Here is a 20127-nt window from a genome sequence, read left to right on the forward strand (position 1 = left end):
TGCCCGTGCATTGGATACCTGTGTGTTCTTGAAGTCTGGTTTGCTGTGCACATAATCTTTAAGAGTGGAGCTAACGGATCATTTGTCAGCTGGGGTTTGACTTCTCAAGGCACTTTATACTGTCCTTTCTAATGGCTTTTACCATTGACGTTCAGTCGCACCTTAGGAGAGTCCCCTTTTCGTAACCCCTTTGTAGTCCTTATTGTCTGTAGACTCTTGATCATGGCCATTTTGACTGGTGTGAGGTGATACATTGTTGCAGTTCTGGATTGCATGTCTGTAAATAACTATTTTGCATTTTTTTTCCGGAGCTTTATTCTTTTATAAACACTTATGAGTTGTATTTCTCTGTCTCAGTTGTCTTCCTCAAAGTGTGCCCCATGTTTGTTTTTGCTTGCTTTACTGGAAATTTTGGATGGCAGGTACATTCACAAGCCCACCTGTGCTTGTGAATATTCTGTACCTCCAGGTCGCTGTTGTGGAAAGTGGCCACAAGGTGGCAGCATTTCTCCATTCCTGGCTCTGGTTAACCCAACAAGGGGACAGAGCCTTAGAGCAAGTCCTGCTTTGGGGTTGTAAATTACAGTGCAGCATGCCAGAAGTACCCAACAGCTTGTGTTGTTACCTCTTTTTTGTATTAAATTCATTTTTGTTTTTTGAGTAAGATTGAAATACACTTTGTGTTGTTGGTGTAGAATTTTTCATGTTACATATATTTATATCTATATATCTATGCATCTTCAGATTCTCATCCCAAACAGAATCTGAGTGTTGATTAGACCTCCGTTGGTAGATCACTCCTTATTGGTGATCTGTTTTGTAGAACTAGACTGTATTTTTCATCCCAAGCTCCTGATTTATGCCTTCCCTGTTTCTTTCCTCTGTGGTAACCATAAATTTGATTTTCAAGTCTCTGACTCTGTTTATGTTTTCCCAGTTGGTTCATGGGTGTACATGTGTAAATTTCACATATAAGTGATATCATATGATTTTTGACGTTTTGATTTTGCTTACTTCACTTAGTAGGATTCTCTCTCTTTGCAAGTAGGTTCTGGAAATTAGCATGATTACCTTCTTTTTCATGTCTGAATCAGATTGCATTGTGAATGTATTGCAGTTCTTTATCCATTCGTTTGTTGATGGAAAATTTATTTGGCTTCCATGTCTTTTCAAAGTCTTGTTTGCTGTGCACATACGCTTAGGAGTAGGGCTACCGGATCATTGTCAGCTGTGTTTTTACTTCTCAAGGCACGTTTATACTGTCCTCTCTAGTGGCTGTTACCTTTTGACATTTCAGCTCCTCTGTAAAAGCGTCCCCTTTTCTTAACCCCATTGTAGCAGTTATTGTCTGTAGACTTCTTGATCATGGCCATTTTGACCTGTGCAAGGGAATAACTCATTGCAGTTCTGAGTTGCATATGTCTAAATCACCATATTTTCCCTGTTTTTGTGTGGTTTATTCTTTTTTAAACAGTGAGTTGTACTTCCCTGTTAAAATTGAATTAAAATTCCTGAAAGTGTGCCCCGTGTTAATTGTTTTCATTTACTTATTCCTGGAAATTTTGGAGGGAAGGTACCATATACAGCCCACCAGTGCTTGTTAATATTCTGTTCCCCCAAGCAATAGTTTTCAGGTTGCTGTTGCGGATGTGACCACAAGGCGGCAGCATTTCTTACTTCCCAGCCTTGGTTCCTCCTACAAGTGGTCAGTCTTACAGCAAGACTTGCTTTGGGGTTGCCAATTACAGTGCAGTGTGCTAGGAGAAGCACTCAACAGCTTGTGTCGTTACCTCTTTTTTGTATTAATTTTTATTTTTTATTGGAGTAAGATTTAAATGTTTTGTGTGTTGTATGTGAACAGAATGTTTTCGTGTTACACGTATACATACGTCTTCGTATGTTCAGGCTCTTTTCCCAATTAGATTATTACACAGTGTTGATTAGACCTTCTGTGGTAGATGTCACTCCTTATTATCTGCTTTTTAGAAATAGATTTTGTTCATCCCAAGTTCCTAATTTATCCCTTCCCTGCTGATGTTCAGATCTCTGACTCTGTTATGTTTCCCCAATTAGTGCATAGGTGTGTATGTGTGAATTGCACTTGTATTGATGTCTTATGATTTTTCCCTTTCTGAATTTTGCTGAACTTCACTTAGTAGGATTATTTCTAGTTTCAGGTAGGTTCCAGGAATTGACACCATCATATTCTTTTTCGTGCCTGAATCAGATTGCATTGTGAACATTTGCATTTCTTCTTTATCCATTTGTTTGTCAATGGAAAAATTTTTTGGCTTCTCTGTGTTGGTTTTTGTAAAAGGTGCTAAAGAGCACTTCCGAGTTCCCGTGTTTTTTTTCGAATTTTGGTTTGCTGTGCACTGACTTCTGTGAGTGGGACTACCAGATCATTGTCAGCTGTGGTTTTACTGGTCAAGCACTCTTACACTGCTCTCTCTATTCTCTCTAGTGGCTTCTGCCATTGACATTTCAGCAGCAACATAGGACGATCTCCTTTTTTAACCCCATTGTAGCAGTTACTGTGTGTAAACTTCTTGATTATGGCCGTTTGAACAGTGCACAGGTATACCTGGTTTAGTTTTGAGGCTCATGTCTTTAATACTGTACCACAGTCTGTATGTTTATGGGTGCTTTTTTTTTTTTTTTTTTAAACACTTCGAGTGGTGTTTTCCTGTTGAAATTGACTTCTTGAAAGTGTTCCCTGGGTTTAATTGTTTTCACTTACTCAACTCCTGGAAATTATGGGGCGTGTATCATATACATAAAACCCACCAGTACTTGTGAATATTCTTTCTTTCCTTTAGGCAATGGCTTTTAGGTTGCTGTTGCGGGAATTGGCCACATGGCAGAAGCATTTCTTCTTTCTCAGCTCTTGTTACCCTGGAGCTCCCAGAGCCTTAGAGCAAGTCCTGGTGTGGGTTTTTAAATTACATTAAAAGTATCACCAGAAACTGCCAGAAGTATCACCCAGAAACTTGTGCCTTGTTATCTCTTTTTTGTATTATTATTTTTTGAGTAACATCAAAACACGTGTTTTGTGTATTTTAGGTGTATAGCATCTTTTCCCGTTACGTATATAAATCAGTTCAGTTGCTCATTCGTGGCTGACTCTTTGTGACCCCATGGGCTGCAGCACGCAGACTTCCCTGTCCATCACCAACTCCCGGAGCATGCTCAAAGTCATTCATGTCCATTGAGTCAGTGATGGCATCCAACCATCTCATCCTCTGTCTTCCCCTTCCTTCAATCTTTCTCAGCATCAGGATGAGTCAATTCTTTGCATCAGGTGGCCAAAGTATTGGAGCTTCAGCTTCAGCATCTCCTTTAGGATGGACTGCTTTGGTCTCCTTGCAGTCCAAGGGACTCTCAAGAGTCTTCTCCAGCACCACACTTCAAAAGCATCAATTCTTCAGCACTCTGCTTTCTTTATAGTCCAACTCTCGCATCTGTACGTGACTACTGGAAAAACCGTATATCTTTAACTGTACTAACCTTTGTCAGCAAGGTAATGTCTCTGTTTTTTAATATGCAGAGACATTTAATATTTTTAAGATGTCTAGGTTGGTCATAGCTTTCGTTCCAAGGACCAAGTGTCTTTTCATTTCATGGCTGCAGTCACCATCTGCAGTGATTTTGGAATCCAAGAAGATAAAGTCTGTCACTGTTTCCATTGTTTCCCCATCTATTTGTCAGGAAGTGATGGGACCGGGTACCATGATCCTTGTTTTTTGAATGTTGAGTTTTAAGCCAGCATTTTTACTCTCCTCTTTCACTTTCATCAAGATGTTCTTTAGTTCCTCTTCACTTTCTGCCATAAGGTTGGTGTCATCTGCATATCTGAGGTTACTGATATTTCTCCCAGTAATCTTGATTTCAGCTTGTGCTTCATCCAGCCTGGCATTTCACATGATGTACTCTGCATATAAGTTAAATAAGCAGGGTGACAATATACAGCCTTGATGTACTCCTTTCCCATTTTGGAACCAGTCTGTTGTTCCATGTCTGGTTCTAACTGTTGCTTCTTGACTTGTATCCAGATTTCTCAGGAGGCAGGTAAGGTGGTCTGGTATTCTCATCTCTTGAAGAATATTTCCATATATACTTGTTTGGATTCTTTTTCCCAGATAGGTTAATACAGAGTATTGAGTAGACCTCCCTTGGTTGATATTCTTTTTTTAATCATGTGCTTTGTAGGCAATGATTTGTATTTGTTCATCCCACCCTCCTAATTTATCCCTTCCCCACTTTTTCCCCCTGTGGTTACCATAAATGTAGTTTTCAAGTCTCTCCACTCTTTTCATGGGTATGCTTGTTTATGGGTATGTTCATGGGTATGCTTGTTTAAATTGCGCTGATAAGTGGTAGCATATGATTTTGCCTTCCTAATTCTGACTTACTTCACCCTGTAGGATTCTCTCTAGGTTCAGCTGTGTTTTAGCAGTTGGCGTGTGCAGTTTTTATGCCTTATTCAGATTGCACCGTATGTTCCTCTTCCGTATCGACTCTTCTGGTGATGTGTATTTTGGTGCTTCCGTGTCCTGACTATTGTAAGTCGTGCTGTAGTGCGTGTTTGGGCCCCTGTCTTTTCGAGGTCTGGTTTGTGGTTCACATACTCTGAAGAGTAGGACCAAATATTTGACAGCTGTACTCTTACTGTTGTTAAAGATACTTTTCACTGTTCTCTCTGGTGGCTGTTACCATTGACATTTCAGCAGCGCATAGGAGGGTCCCCTTATCTTAGTCCCATTTGTAGCTTTTATTGTCTGGAGATGTCTTGATTATGGCTAGTTAGCCCACTAAGAAGGGGATACCTTTCTTGATTGTGATTTGCATGTCTCTAATAATTCACCATGTCTTGTATGTTTGCGAGTGCTTTATTTTTTAACACTGTAAGTTGCACTTGAAATTGTCTTCTGAAAGTGTGCCCCATGTTTATTTCTTTTTGCTTGTTTACTCTTGGAAATATTAGAGAACAGGTACCATACACAGCCCACGGGTGCTTGTGAATATTCAGTTCCCCTGGGACAGATAGATTCAAGGGATTAGATCTGACAGACAGAGTGCCTGAAGAACTATGGTTGGAGGTTTGTGACATTGAACAGGAGGCAGGGATCAAGACCATCCCCAAGGAAAAGAAATGCAAAAAGGCAAATGGTTTTCTGAGAAGGCCTTACAAATAGCCGTGAATATAAGAGAAGCGAAAGGCAAAGGAGAAAAGGAAGGATATACCCATTTGAATGCAGGGTTCCAAAGAATAGCAAAGAGAGATAAGAAAGCCTTCCTCAGTGATCAGTGCAAAGAAATAGAGGAAAATAGTAGAATGGGAAAGTCTAGAGATCTCTTCAAGAAAATTAGAGATACCAAGGGAACATTTCATGCAAAGATGGGCTCAATAAAGGACAGAAAGGGTATGGACCTAACAGAAGCAGAAGATATTAAGAAGAGGTGGCAAGAATACACAGAAAACTGTACAAAAAAGATCTTCACAACCCAGATAATCACGATCAACCTAGAGCCAGACATCCTGGAATGAGAAATCAAGTGGTCCTTAGGAAGCATCACTATGAATAAAGCTAGTGAAGGTGGTGGAATCCCTATTTCAACAGTTGAGCTATTTCAAATCCTGGAAGATGATGCTGTGAAAGTGCTGCACTCAATATCCCACGAAATTTGGAAAACTCAGCAGTGACCAAAGGACTGAAAAAGGTCAGTTTTCATTCCAATCCCGAAGAAAGGCAATGCCAAAGAATGCTCAAACTGCTGCACAGTTACACTCATCTCACACTCTAATAAAGTAATACTCAAAATTCTCCAAGCCAGGCTTCAACAGTATGTGAACCGTGAACGTCCAGATGTTCAAGCTTGATTTAGAAAAGGCAGAGGAACCAGAGATCAAATTGCCAACATCCGCTGGATCATTGAAAAAGCAAGAGAGTTCCAGAAAAACATCTACTTCTGCTCTATTGATTATGCCAAAGCCTTTGACTGTGAGGATCACAACAAACTCTGGAAAATTCTTAAAAAAATGGGACCACCAGATCACCTGACCTGCCTTCTAAGAAATCTGTATGCAGGTCAGGAAGCAACAGTTAGAACTGGACATGGAACAACAGACTGGATCCAAATACGAAAAGGAGTACGTCAAGGCTGTATATTGTCACCCTGCTTATTTAACTTATATGCAGAGTACATCATGTGAAATGCTGGGCTGTATGAAGCACAAGCTGGAATCAGGATTGCTGGGAGAAATATCAATAACCTCAGATATGCAGATAACACCACCCTTATGGCAGAAAGTGAAGAACTAAAGAGCTTCTTGAAGAAAGTGAAAGAGGAGAGTGAAAAATTTGGCTTAAAACTCAACATTCAGAAAACTAAGATCATGGCATCCAGTCCCATCACTTCATGGTAAATAGATGGGGAAACAGTGGAAACACTGACAGACTTTATTTTTGGGGGCTCCAAAATCACTGCAGATGGTAACTGCAGCCATGAAATTAAAAGAAGCTAGCTCCTTGGAAGAAAAGCTGTGACCAACCTAAACAGCATATAAAAAAGCAGACACCTTATTTTGCCAACAAAAGTCTGTCTAGTCAAGGTTATGGTTTTTCCAGTAGTCGTGTATGGATGTGAGAGTGGGACTATAAAGAAAGCTGAGCGCCGAAGAATTGATGCTTTTGAACTGTGGTGTTGGAGAATACTCTTTAGAGTCCCTTGGACTGCAAGATCCAACCAGTCCATTCTAAAGGAGATCAGTCCTGAACATCCATTGGAAGGACTGATGCTGAAGCTGAAACTCCAATATTTTGGCCACATGATGTGAAAAACTGACTCATTGAAAAGACCTTGATGCTGGGAAAGACTGAAGGTAGGAGAGGAAGACAGAGGATGAGATGACTAATGGCATCACTGACTCAATGGACATGACTTTGAGCAAGCTCCAGGAGTTGGTGATGGAAAGGGAAGCCTGGTGTGCTGCAGTCCATGGGGTCGCAAAGAGTCGGACACAACTGAAGTGAACTGAACTGAGGCAGTAGTTTTCAAGTTGCTGTTGCCTGAAGCGGCCACATGTGGGCAGCATTTTTTCATCCTCAGCCCTGTTTTCCCTGGCAAGCAGACATTGAACCTTAGAGCAAGTCCTGCTTTTGGGTTGTAGAGTGGAATGCTCCAGAAGCACCACCCCAAAACTTGCCTTTGGGTAGCTCTCTTTTGTGTTAACTTTTAAATTTTTTATTGGAGTAACATTTAAGTACATGTTGTGGGTGATGTAGGTGTACAGAATCTTCTGTTTTACATATACATACATCTTTGTATGTTCAGATTCTTTTCCCATTTCAGTTACTAAAGAGTGTTAATTAGGTCTTCCTTTGTAGAATATCACTTGTTGTTAATTATGTTTTGTGGGTAGTAATTGTATTTGTTCATCCCAATTTCCTAATTTATCCCTTCCCTGCTTCCTATTGTTACCATAAATTTGGTTCTGAAGTGTCTGCATCTGTTTTCCCAGTTAGCTCATGGGGTGTGCCCATTACACCTGCAAGTGATATAAAACGTTTGCCTTTCTGGCTTCTCTCTATTTCACGTAGGTTCTGGCGGTTGGCATGATCACGATCTTTCATGCCTGAGTCAAGTTGCATTGTGCACATGTTCCACCTCCTTACCTGTGTGTCAGTCCATGAACATTTGTTGCTTCCGCGTCTTCGCTGTTGTAATAGGTGCTGCAGTGCATGTTGCGTGCCTGTGTCTTTTCAAAGTCTGCTTCTCTCCCATTTACTCTTTAAGAGTGGGACTGCTGGAGCATATAGTAGGTGTATTTTTCTAAATGTTTTAAAGGCACTTTTGTACTCCTTTTCATGTAGGTGTACCAGTTTACTTTGCTACTAGCAGTGTGGAAGTGTTCCTTTTTCTGTACACCCTCTTGAGCTTTTATTGTTTGTAGAAATTTTGATGATGGGTTTTCTGAGTGGTTTGAGATGATGTCTCGTTTTTAATTCTGAGTTGAATTTTTCCAATTATTATTAGAAAACAGTTTTGAGCATGTTTTCATGTGCCTCTTAGTTGTGTGTTTTTCTTTTCAGAAAATGTTTTTTTTAGGTTGACCATTTTTGATTAGTTTAACGTACATTTTTGAATGTGCATTTTTAGGCCATTAACACTTTTTCTGAGGAATATATCACCAAATTGAATTTTAAAAGCTGTGGATATTCTACCTTAGTTTTAAAAATTTCCTCATAAAGTGCTAAGGGCAGAGCCTCACAAAGCCAGATTGATGTGTTTGTTGCCTTTATGAGTTTAGGATCATAGTCTTACACATGACATTGTTAGTTTAAAATGTGAAGATTGTATTTCATTAAATACTAGTATTAATTAGCATTTAATGTCATTTCATTTAATATTATTACCTATATTTCATTAAATACTAGTATTAATATAAAAACATAAAACACATAGCAAAATTCTTTGTTCTTAATTGTACCTCTTTTTTATTTAAGAGACTGGTTTGACTGTGTTACAGTATGATGTGTGATATAGTATGTACATAAAGAATACATTAATTCCTCTCGTCAGGACAGGGCTAAGCATTCAAAACAGCCCTCAAAGTTGTTAAGGAGGTTTCTGAAGAATACTTAGTTTGCCTTAGGCCTTGCTTCCTGTCTTAGCCATTCTTACTTTTTGTGAATTCTAGGAACAGAAGTGATCCTTTTAATATTTGCATCCAGAATATAAGGTCACTTTTTTTTTTTTTTTAACGAAAACCATGGTTGCTATTTGAAGTTTAGTGAATTTAGTTTAAGGCAGATGAGCCTGTCCTCCCGGAAGTAGAATGAGGCAGTGGTTAAGTAGTTCTGCTTTTTTTGGACGGAGAAGGCAATGGCACCCCACTCCAGTACTCTTGCCTGGAAAATCCCATGGGTGGAGGAGCCTGGTAGGCTGCAGTCCATGGGGTCTCGAAGAGTCAGACACACTGAGCGACTTCACTTTCACTTTTCACTTTCACGCACTGGAGAAGGAAACGGCAACCCACTCCAGTGTTCTTGCCTGGAGAATCCCAGGGATGGGGGAGCCTGGTGGGCTGCTGTCTATGGGGTCGCACAGAGTTGGACACGACTGAAGCGACTTAGCAGCAGCAGCTTTTTTTGGAAGACCTCAGATGAGATTATATGGTTTTTTATATGTATTAATTCAGCGAATCCTCATAACTACTTGTTGAGGTAGATGTTTATTATCCTTACTTTATAGATGAGGAAACATAACAAGAGATGGGGTAACTTGCCCAAGGTAATAAATGATGGAATAACTGACTTTAATTTCCCTGTGTTGAAAGGGGGGTAATCTGTGTATGCTGTCCTTGTTTCCCTGACAATATTGGAATAAATATTGGAAACTTTGATTTTTACTGGTGGTTAGCTTAGAACAATATTGCTCTGAGGACTTATATACATTTTGTTACACGTCATGCTTATGTAAGTTTTCAGAAGAGCTTTTGTTTGTGAGAAGATTAAGACTTAAGATACCTATAGAATTATACATCTCTAAAAATGAAAGATTTTTAAAGTGTATTTGAAGTTCTCCTGAGCAGTAATTAAAGTATTGTTAAAAAAAAAAATAAAGTATTGTTAAGTGTGAGCTTGTATGTATTCTCTTTTTATTTGTTTGACTCTAAGATTATTGTTAAGAAGTTACTTCTTAGATAGTATGTGAAAATAAACTAGTTAAAAATGAAGTAAAAATTAAAAAAAAAAATCAAATTTGATTTCCCAAGTTCCTCCAGAGGAAAGCGCTTGGTGTTTGCAGTAAAAATTTAGTTTCTTCTTCTTTGATTGCAGATTGGGAGTCCTCCTCTTGACCCTACTGAGCATTTTCTTCCTGAAGAAGAGAAACTTCCTGAACAGGAGAGATCAAAAAGGTGAGCAGGTCTAGAGATCAGCCCTCACAGTTATTTCCACATAGTGTATTTGAGATGATTGCTCAATATTTTCTCTTTCAAGGCAAAGGTTACAGATTAAAACCTTCATTTGCCACTTCCTAGATGCGTTACCCAGTTTATATCTGGGACTCAGTTTCCTTATCTGTCAAATACAGTAGTCATACGAACTGGAGGGTCAAGATAACAAGTTCCTTATAAATTTGATAGATTTGAAAGTTCCTTATAAATTATACACTGTTACAGAGATATTTTTTCCTTTATAGATTTGAGAAGGTTTACACTCATAATCTGTATTACCTGGCTCAAGTCTACCAGCATATGGAAATGTTTGAGAAGGCTGCCCATTATTGCCACAGTACCCTCAAACGCCAGCTTGAGCACAACGCCTACCATCCCATGGAGTGGGCTATTAATGCTGCTACCTTGTCACAGTTTTACATCAATAAGGTAAGCTACTCAGAGTAGTTACCTACCAGAGTTACCAATATGTGTATAAAAATAGAACTGAAAGAATGTTGAAAATGTCATCTTTTAAAAACAGATAGCTTGTCGTTTATGATGTAAACTAAATAGAAAAATGCAGTCCAGTTTGCCAGTGTACTCAAGTTTGTAGCTTTTGTTGCAATAATCCTTTTGAATCTTAAAATAATTTTACTATGTCCTACATGTTGCTTAAGACCAATTCTTTTTTGATACAGGCAGGCTATCTCTGTTTTCGTGAAATGTTACCTTAAGTTGCAGATTTTATCTTGTAGATTTAACTTTATCTTTATGCATTGGTAATCTGGCAAGTGTGAGAATTTGTCTGAGGAAGTTGACTGTTAAATGTGGGCTTTGATAGAAGCATGTAATGCTCTCAGTTATTCTTTAGAATTAACTCCTTTGTGCAACTTATTCTGTGTTGGGAATGTCTTGCTCAGTTCCAGAGTTCTGGGTGGTTATATTTTTTCCTAGAGTATTACACAAGGACAAATTTGAGCTTCTTCATTGCTTTCAGAATTATCCTGAATTATGTAGATATCTTTTTATTTTTTTATGTAGATATATTCTTAATTGACCTTTTCAGTTTTTTAGCCCTTAAAAGGATTTTTAATGCTAACACACTTTAAAGCCTCCTTTTCCAGCCAGATTTTATATTAATTCTCAATATCTCAGTAATAGAAATAACTTTTCTTTGTATTTTGAATTCACATGCCTCTGAAACTTTGGTAATTCTTTGCTTATCAGAGTTCCTTCTTAGATCTCTCTTTATCTGCTGCTGTATCCTTACTGGGCCTATATCCTTCCTAAGTGTCTTGTTAGTGCTGGTTCTATAAATGCGCCCTGTGTTTAAAGTATTGTCCCACAGAATTTCATTCAGAAAAGCTATTAGCAGGAGAGAAAGGGCTGTGGTGACTACAGCATCGCTTCTAGGACTTTGGTCTAAGATCAAGCGTGTAAGTAACGCTACTGCATATATCAGAGCATTCAGTTAAATCTAAATCTCATTAATTCATTTCATTGTGATCATCAAAACTTACCTGGTGCTTCTGCTTGTGGCACTTTTTTAAAATAGTTCCCAGAAGCACCTTATTTTGTTTAGCAACTTTAAAATTATTCACTGTAATTGTACTAAGATATCCAGATGTTAAAGTGTAATTACAAGTTTAAAGTTGTTAAGCATTGCTTATGTAGAGCATGCAGTAAATTTCATGAGGACGTCCCCCCACCCTGTGCTTTTATTTTTTCTTTTTTTACCAAAGTGTTTTGTAAGTTTTGTTCCAACTAGCTAAGTTATAATGTGAAGAGAGATTTGAGCCTTTTTATTTTTTTTAATACAATTGTCATTTATGTCACTGTCATTTCATCTGGTTCCATGAGGTTTTGCTACGTAGTGAGTCCCTGCCTTGCAGGTGCTAAAGTCCCACATTTACCAGCCACGTAGGGGACACCATGCACACTCACTGTTAGTTCTAACAGTGGTTGCTTTCAGATAACCAGTCTGGACAGTGCTGAAGTGATAATGAATAAGAAGTCACAGACCAACAATTAAAACTTCTTTATGTAAACTGTAACTTTCTTTTGGATTTTGAGGTTTAACACCAATATTTTGAGCTGTAGATACTGCTGGGCTAGTACTACACATGGTACCCAGCTGTGCTCAAGATGGCTTCTGAATTTACCATAATGGGGAGATACATTGAGTGCTGAGATTTTAAAGTCATAGTCAACTGTTAAAAACCACCTTAGCAAAATCAGTGTTACTAATATGAAATAGACATTTAACAAGGGTGGCTTCCAACTAAAATTTGACTTTTAACTTGGTACTTCTGCCGAGTATTCCTGTGACTTACATGACACATGTAAAGTAAGTAACAAGGAGATCTTCTCCAAGGGTTTGAGAAGCTTACCATGCCCTGGTTTGATTGTGAAGTCTTCAACTGTATTGGTAAAGCAGTTCCATAGAGTTTGTCTGTGGAAGCCTGTTGACTTCAAAACTTGGGAAGCCTCATTATATGTACAATTGGAAAGATTTCAGAAGACAGGAATCTCTTATCAGTATTTATCCTGCTTGCCTTTGAATGATTGGATTTAAAGGGGATCTCTAAACTTGAAAAAGATGAAATCTTCCAGTCCGTTGACAGAATGTAACTTGGCTATTCAGACTGAAGCTTAAAGGACGCGGATGTGTGGTGGACTCTAGGATGACAGCCGTTCTTTTCTGCTGACTGATTCCTGAAGGGGCTAGTTTCCAATCAGCAAGCATTTCTCCAGGCAGTTTGGATTATTAAGAGTTTGAGGGTATTGTTATTTTAATCTTTAAGATAGTTTTTTAACCAAATAATATTCAGACATGTCTTATATACTTTCTTGTTTAGTTACCATACAGGGTCTCCTTAGTAGTGTTTTTTATCTGAATTTAGAGCTTTTCCCATATTAAGAGACTATGCAAGTATCTCTTGCAAATAAGGTTTTGTGATAATTGAATTTATTCTTATTTCTGCAACAGCAATGCTTTATGGAGGCCAGACACTGTTTATCAGCTGCTAATGTCATTTTTGGTCAAATTGGAAAGATCCGAACCACAGAAGACAGTAAGTTTATGTGTACATGTTTCATTATATAACTTTAAAAAAAATCACTTTATTTTTGAAATCATGTTAATTTAGAAAATTCAAGAACAGAACAAAGAATTACCATAGGCCCATCTGAACTCACCAAATTTTTATATTTGCCTCATTTGCAGATATGTTTAGGCTCCATTACCCCCTAATACTTCAGCGAGTTTTTCCGAAAAATATTTTCTTACATAATCATAGAACAGGAAATGTAACATAGGTACAGTTCTTTTATCTATAATTCATATTTAGCAGCTGTCTCCATAACATCCTTTGTAGCAGTTTCTCTATAGTACTAGTTTCTCTCAGTTCAGTTCAGTCGCTCAGTCGTGTCTGACTCTTTGTGATCCCATGAATCGCAGCACGCCAGGCTTCCCTGTCCATCACCAACTCCCGGAGTTCACTCAAACTCATGTCCATTGAGTCGGTGATGCCATCCAGCCATCTCATCCTCTATCGTCCCCTTCTCCTTCTGCCCCCAATCCCTCCCAGCATCAGAGTCTTTTCCAATGAGGTGGCCAAAGTACTGGAGTTTCAACTAGTTTCTCTAGTACTTAAAAAAAAATTTTATTGACATATAGTTGATTTATAGTGTTGTTAGTTTCTGCTGTACATCAAAGTGAATCAGCTTTGCATATACATCTATCCAGTCTTTAGATTCTTTTCCCAGGGGCTACCCTGGTGGCTCAGATGGTAAAGATTCTTTTCCCATATAGGTCATTACAGAATATTGAGAAGAGTTCCCTGTGGTATACAGTATGTCCTTATTAGTTATCTGTTTTATATATAGTAATGTGTATATGTCCGGAGAAGGCAATGGCACCCCACTCCAGTACTCTTGCCAGGAAAATCCCATGGACGGAGGAGCCTGGTAGGCTGCAGTCAATGGGGTCGCTAAGAGTTGGATACGGCTGAGCGACTTCACTTTCACTTTTCACTTTCATGCATTGGAGAAGGAAATGCAACCCACTCCAGTGTTCTTGCCTGGAGAATCCCAGGGATGGCGGAGCCTGGTGGGCTGCCGTCTATGGGGTCGCACAGAGTCGGACACGACTGAAGCGACTTAGAGAGAGAGAGAGAGAGAGAGAGAGAGAGAATGTGTGTATGTCAGTCCCAGTCTCCCAGTTTGTCCCTCCCTGCCCTGCTTTCCTCCCTGTTATTTCTATTTTATAAATAGGTTCATTTGTACCGTTTTTAAGATTTCCTATATGAGTGATAGCATATGATACTTGTCTTTCTCTGACTTCACTCATATCTCTAAGTCCATCCGTGTTGCTGCAGATGACATTGTTTCATTTTTTTTATGTCTGAGCAATAATCCATTGTATATATGTACCAGATCTTTATCCATTCTTCTGTTTATCCATTCTTGCTTCCATTTCCTGGGTATTGTAAATAGTGCTGCAGTGAATATTGGGGTGTGCATATCATTTTGAATTATGGTTCTCTTTGGATATATGTCCAGGAGTGGGATTGCAGGATCATAGGGTAGGTCTATTTTCAGTTTTTTAGGGAACCTGCATACTGTTTTCCATAGTAGTTGTCACATCTCTTTAGTCGTCTTTAATCTGGACCAGTTCCTCAGCTTTTCTTTCATCAGGCATTTTTGAAAAAATATAGGCCTCTTATTTTATAGATTTTCTACCATTCGGTGTTTGTTTCCTTACACTAAGATTCAGATTATACGTTTTTGGTTGGAATACTATATATGTGATGTGTCCAAATATCTAGTTTTAATTATAGTGTTTCACTTAGTTTTATAAATCACAGCACAGTCAGCGTGTGTATTTGAGCCAGTCAGAACCAAAACAAGCTATCGCTTCACACGTATTAATTGGCCATTATCAAGAAGACAAGAAATAACAAGTGTTGGTGAAGGTGTAGAAAAGGGGACCCGTGTGCACTATGGTGGTATTGTAAATTGGTGTAACCACTATGAAAACTGTATGGAAGCTCTGCAAGAAATTAAAAATAGAGCTGTATGTGATCCAGCAATTCTTGGGTGCAGTTGCCCCTTGGTGTCCACAGGAGATTGGTTCCAGGACCGCCCCCCCATCCCCCCCCAGATAGCAAACACCTGTGGATGCTCCAGTCATAATGCATATAACCAATACACATCCTCTCTTGTATATATTAAATCATCTCTAGAGAATTTACAGTACTAAATACAGTGTAAATGCTATATAAGTAATGGACAACATGTGGCAAATTCAAGTTTTGCTTTTGGAACTTTCTAGAATTATTTAAAAATTTTATTTTATATTGGAGTATAGTTAGTTAACAGTGTTATGTTTCAGGAAAACAGCCAAGTTCCATGTGCTCTACAGTAGGGCCTTGTAGGTAACCTATTGTAAATATAGCAGTGTCTTTTTAATGGCCAAGTAATATTCCACTGTGTATATGTGTGTCACACCTTCTTTAGTTAATCTGTCAGTGGACATTTAGGTTGTTTCTATGACTTGGCTGCTGTCAACAGTGCTGCAGTGAACACGGAGGTGCATGCATCCTCCTGAACCGTGGTTTTCTCCAGATATATGCCCAGGAGTGGGATTGCTAGATCGTATGGTAGTTCATCTGTTTTTAGTTTCTTAAGGACCTTCCATACTGCTCTCCATAGTGGCTGCACCAAATTACATTCCTGCCAACAATGTGGGAGAGTTCCCTTTTCTCTACACCCTCTCCAGCATTTATTATTAGTAGACTTTTTGATGATGGCCATTCTGACTGGTGTGGGGTGATACCTCATTTCTCTAAAAAGTAGCAATGTTGAGCATTTTTTCATGTGCCTCTTGGCTATCTAAATGTCTTTGGAGAAATGTCTATTCAGGTCTTCTGCCCATTTTTGATTAGGTTGTTTTGCTGTTGAACCATGTGAGCTATTTTTAAATTTTGGAGATTAATCCATTGTCCATCACATCATTTACAAATATTTTCTCCCATTCTTTGGGTTGTCTTTTCAATGAAATATTACTCAGCCATTAAACAGAATGGAGTAGTGCTGTTTGTAGCAACATGGATGGACCTGGAGATTATCATACTAAGTGCAGACAGGAAAAAACAAATACCATATGATATCACTTTTAAGTGGAATCTAAAAAAGATGATACAAATGAACTTCTTTACAAATGAGAAACAAACTCCCCCATTTGGAGAATAAATTCACGGTTACCAGGCGGGAAAATTGGGAGAAGGGTTAGATTGGGAATTTGGGATTGACATGTACACACATGTACACACGTGAAAGGACCTCCTGTATAGCATAGGGAACTCTGCTCAATATGCTGTAATAACCTAAATGGAAAAAGAATTTGAAAAATGATACGTGTATATGTATAACTGAGTTACCCTGCTGTACACTAACACAACATTGTTAATTATGCTGCTGCTACTGCTAAGTCACTTCAGTAGTGTCAGACTCTGTGCGACCACGTAGACAGCAGCCCACCAGGCTCCCCCGTCCCTGGGATTCTCCAGCAAGAACACTGGAGTGGGTTGCCATTTCCTTCTCCAATGCGTGAAAGTGAAAAGTGAAAGTGAAGTCGCTCAGTCGTGTCCGACTCTTCTCGACCCCATGGACTGCAGCCCACCAGGCTCCTCCGCCCATGGGATTTTCCAGGCAAGAGTACTGGAGTGGGGTGCCATTGCCTTCTCCGTAATCAACTATAATATTAAAAAAAAAAAAAAAACAGTAATATGCCCACATAGGACCTCTGAGCACATTTTAGTATGGTATCAGTCCAGTTACTTTTGGTTCCAGACCTTAAGGAGGTCACTTACTCATATCCATAAGCTATAATCCATAAAACTATGTCTAAAAAGGAAAGATCAAGGGCTTCATATCTTTGAATTTGCCTACTTGCTACAATGTACTTATAACCCCAAGATTATTACTCGAGGCACTTCTGTGGTCATTTGCAGAGAGCCAGAGGGTTTAAGACACCTGAGGTGCACATTACCATTTGAGGTTGATCAAGGTAATGCTCTGCCTTCTCATTTCAAGCCCTCATACTATAAGCAAGTATACTTTTTGTGGTCTATTTAGTTCCACACTTTTCAGATTGTTCTGCATTTTGTTGTTTAAAATGGCCCCAGCTGTAGTGCTGAGGTGGTATCTAGTGTTTGTAAGCACATGAAGGCTGTGAAGCACCTTCTGGAGAAAATGCAGTGTTAGACAAGCTTCATTCAGGCACAGGCGACAGTGCTGTTGGCCACGAGTTCATTGTTAGAGTCAGTAGTTAGACATGAAACAAGGCGTCTTTAAACAGAAATGCATGTAAAATGTTATATATTGATCACTTGATGAAAATAGTGTGTCCAGAAGCTCATTAGAACCTAACTCTGTGTTTCCCCTAGGTGTAGTATTTTAGCGTTCCCTAATTTATTATTCACAGTGACTTTATAGAACATAACTACCATGAATGATGAGAATCAGCTGTATATTGTTTCCTTAGAATCCAGGTAGAAAAGTTTTACTGTTGGGATTAAAAATCGCCTTTTCTACAGAACCAAACATTCATATGAAGGACATGATCCAGCTGATCAGTGACTTATCACTGCTGGGAGATGAGCAACTTGCTTCTCCCCAGGTAGAGCCGCTGTCCTGATCTCTGCTCTCTGAAATTGGTTGGGGGGCTCTGCAACCTTGCAAAGGCTCAGGACAGATAAAAATCAAACCTACAGTGTTTGGGAAAAAGTTTTCCCAAACTTGTTCTGTACAACAGGCTGAACATCATGATAATGGGCGTTGGTTTCTAACAAGATACTTAAAATACCTAAAGTGTATGTTCTTACTAGGGATGAAAATGGTTTTTTGGAAAGTGAAAAGTAAATCTTAGCTATTACAATGGTATGTGGAAAGATAGAGAAAAAGAAGAAAACAAATCTTGCCATTTTTGACAACATGAATGGACCTTAGGGCATCATACTAAGTGAAATCAGAGAATGGCACACACTGTATGATTTCACTTCTATGTGGAATCCAAGAAAACACAATTCCTAGGTACAGAGAACACATTGGTGGTTGCCAGAGGTGGGTGTGGGTGAATGTGAAGGGCGTCATAAAATTTATAAGTCATGGGGATGTAAGGTACAGCATAGTGTGTTACAGTGTATTGATTGCATATTTGAAATTTGCTAACAGAGTAGGTCTTAAAAGGTCTCATCCCATTATGTTGTACACCTGGAACTAATATAATACGTCAGTTATCTCAGTCTAAAAACTGTGTTGGTCACCTAACGAGTTTTATAATAAAGTAACTGTATCATTAAGGATCAGAAGAATACAGAGGCTGAGTTAGAGGAGTATACATTATAAAATTAATTTTTTTTCTCTTATTACATTCAATTAATCATAGATTGGTTGAAGTCTAAAAGGTTATTTGTCCACAAATATAAATAGTTAATGAGAACTAAACCTCCAGTGAGAGGCTTTGTTTTTACTCTTCAAAGTAGAAAGCTAAAACATTGGCTGTGTTCAGTGTTTTTAAAATGACTTTATTGAGCAGCCTTATATGTTGTTAGAGTATTTGTTGAAAATAATTTGGCGTGTGTATCAAGAACATTTTAAATGGTGTAAACTCTGACCCAGTAAATTTCACATCTAGGAATCTATCTTAAGGAAATAATTGAAAATCCAGACAAATCTATGTACAGAGATCTTCCTGTTTAGAGTTGTTTGTAAAGAGGAATTGGAAACAGTGGCCAGTATTAGAAGAATGACTGAAGTATAGAAATATATTTCTATACATTGTCCATGATGCTGGACTTAAAAATGACGTTAAAGAGTTGATAGTGATAAGTATGTTGTGTTAGTCGCTCAGTCATGTCCGACTCTTTGTGACCCCATAGACTGTAACCCACCAGGCTCTTCTGTCCATGGAATTCTCCAGGCAAGAGTTTGGGTTGCCATTCCCTGCTCCAGGGTATCTTCCCGATCCAGGGATCGAACCTGGGTCTCCCGCATTGGGAGCATATTCTTTACCATCTGAGCCATCAGGGAAGCCCTCATTTTATTACATTTCACTGAATTAAAAAAAAAAATGTTTTGTGGCAGCTCTGGAGCAATTGATCAATACTGTTTTTCTTTTCTTTTTTTTTTTTTAATACTGTTTTTCTAAGAGCATTTTCTCAATTCATGTCTTTATCACACTTTGGTAATGCCTATATTTCACACTTTTTCATTATTATTTGTTATGATGGCCTGTGATCAGTGATCTTTCACTGTTGAAATTGTTTTGGGTGCCACTGACTATGTCCATATAAGATGGTAACGTTAGTTGGTAAACGTGTTCTGACTGCTCCACTGACTGGCTGTTGCCTTGTGTTGCCCTCCCTCTCCTTGGGCCTCTCTATTTCCTGAAGACACAGCATTATCAAAATTAGATCAGTTAATAACCCTACCATGACCTTGAAGTAAAAGGAAGAGTTGCACATCTCACACTTTAAGCTAAAAGCTAGAAATAATTAAACTTAGTGAGGAATGCATGTAAAAATGGGCCAGAAGATACTCCCTCTTGTGCAAGTTAGCCAAGTTATGAATGCAAAGAAAAAGTTGCTGAAGGACGTTAGAAGTGCTACTCCAGTGAACACACAAATGATAAGAAAGCAAAACAGCCTTACTGCTGATAATGGAGAAAGTTTTAGTGGTCTGGATAGAAGATCAAACCAGCCACAACATTCCTCTAAGCCAAAGGCTAATCCAGAGCCGGGCCCTAATTTTCTTCAATTCTGTGGAGGCTGAGAGGGGTGAGGAAGCTGCAGAAGAAAAGTTTGAAGTTGAGATTTACAGAAGGAAGTCGTCTCCATAACATAAAAGGGCAAGGTGAAGTAGCGAGTTACCCAGAAGATCCAGCTAAGATCGTTAATGAAGGTGGCTACACTACACAGACTTTCAGTATGGCCACAACAGCCTTCTGTTGGAAGAAGAGGCCATCTAGGACTTTTCATAGCTGGGGAGAAGTCAGTGCCTGGCTTCAAAGGACAAGCTGCTGACTCTTGTTAGGGGCTAGTGCAGCTGGTGATTTTACCATTCTGAAAATCCTAGGGTCCTTAAAAATTATGCTGATTATGCTTTATGCCAGTCATGCT

General features: G+C 38.8%; 1 protein-coding gene across 1 annotated transcript in view; it reads left to right on the forward strand.

Annotated features, from left to right (window-relative positions):
* KIFBP (kinesin family binding protein) overlaps nt 1–20127 on the forward strand; it is a 54679-nt gene that overhangs the window by 27151 nt on the left and 7401 nt on the right. The window contains exons 3-5 of the mRNA NM_001034559.2: nt 9843–9922; nt 10207–10390; nt 12933–13017. Coding sequence (NP_001029731.1) covers nt 9843–9922; nt 10207–10390; nt 12933–13017 — 349 coding nt within the window. The remainder of the gene's footprint in view (nt 1–9842; nt 9923–10206; nt 10391–12932; nt 13018–20127) is intronic.

This window comes from Bos taurus, chromosome 28, assembly GCF_002263795.3.
Source record: "Bos taurus isolate L1 Dominette 01449 registration number 42190680 breed Hereford chromosome 28, ARS-UCD2.0, whole genome shotgun sequence".
Classification (NCBI taxonomy): Eukaryota; Metazoa; Chordata; class Mammalia; order Artiodactyla; family Bovidae; genus Bos; species Bos taurus.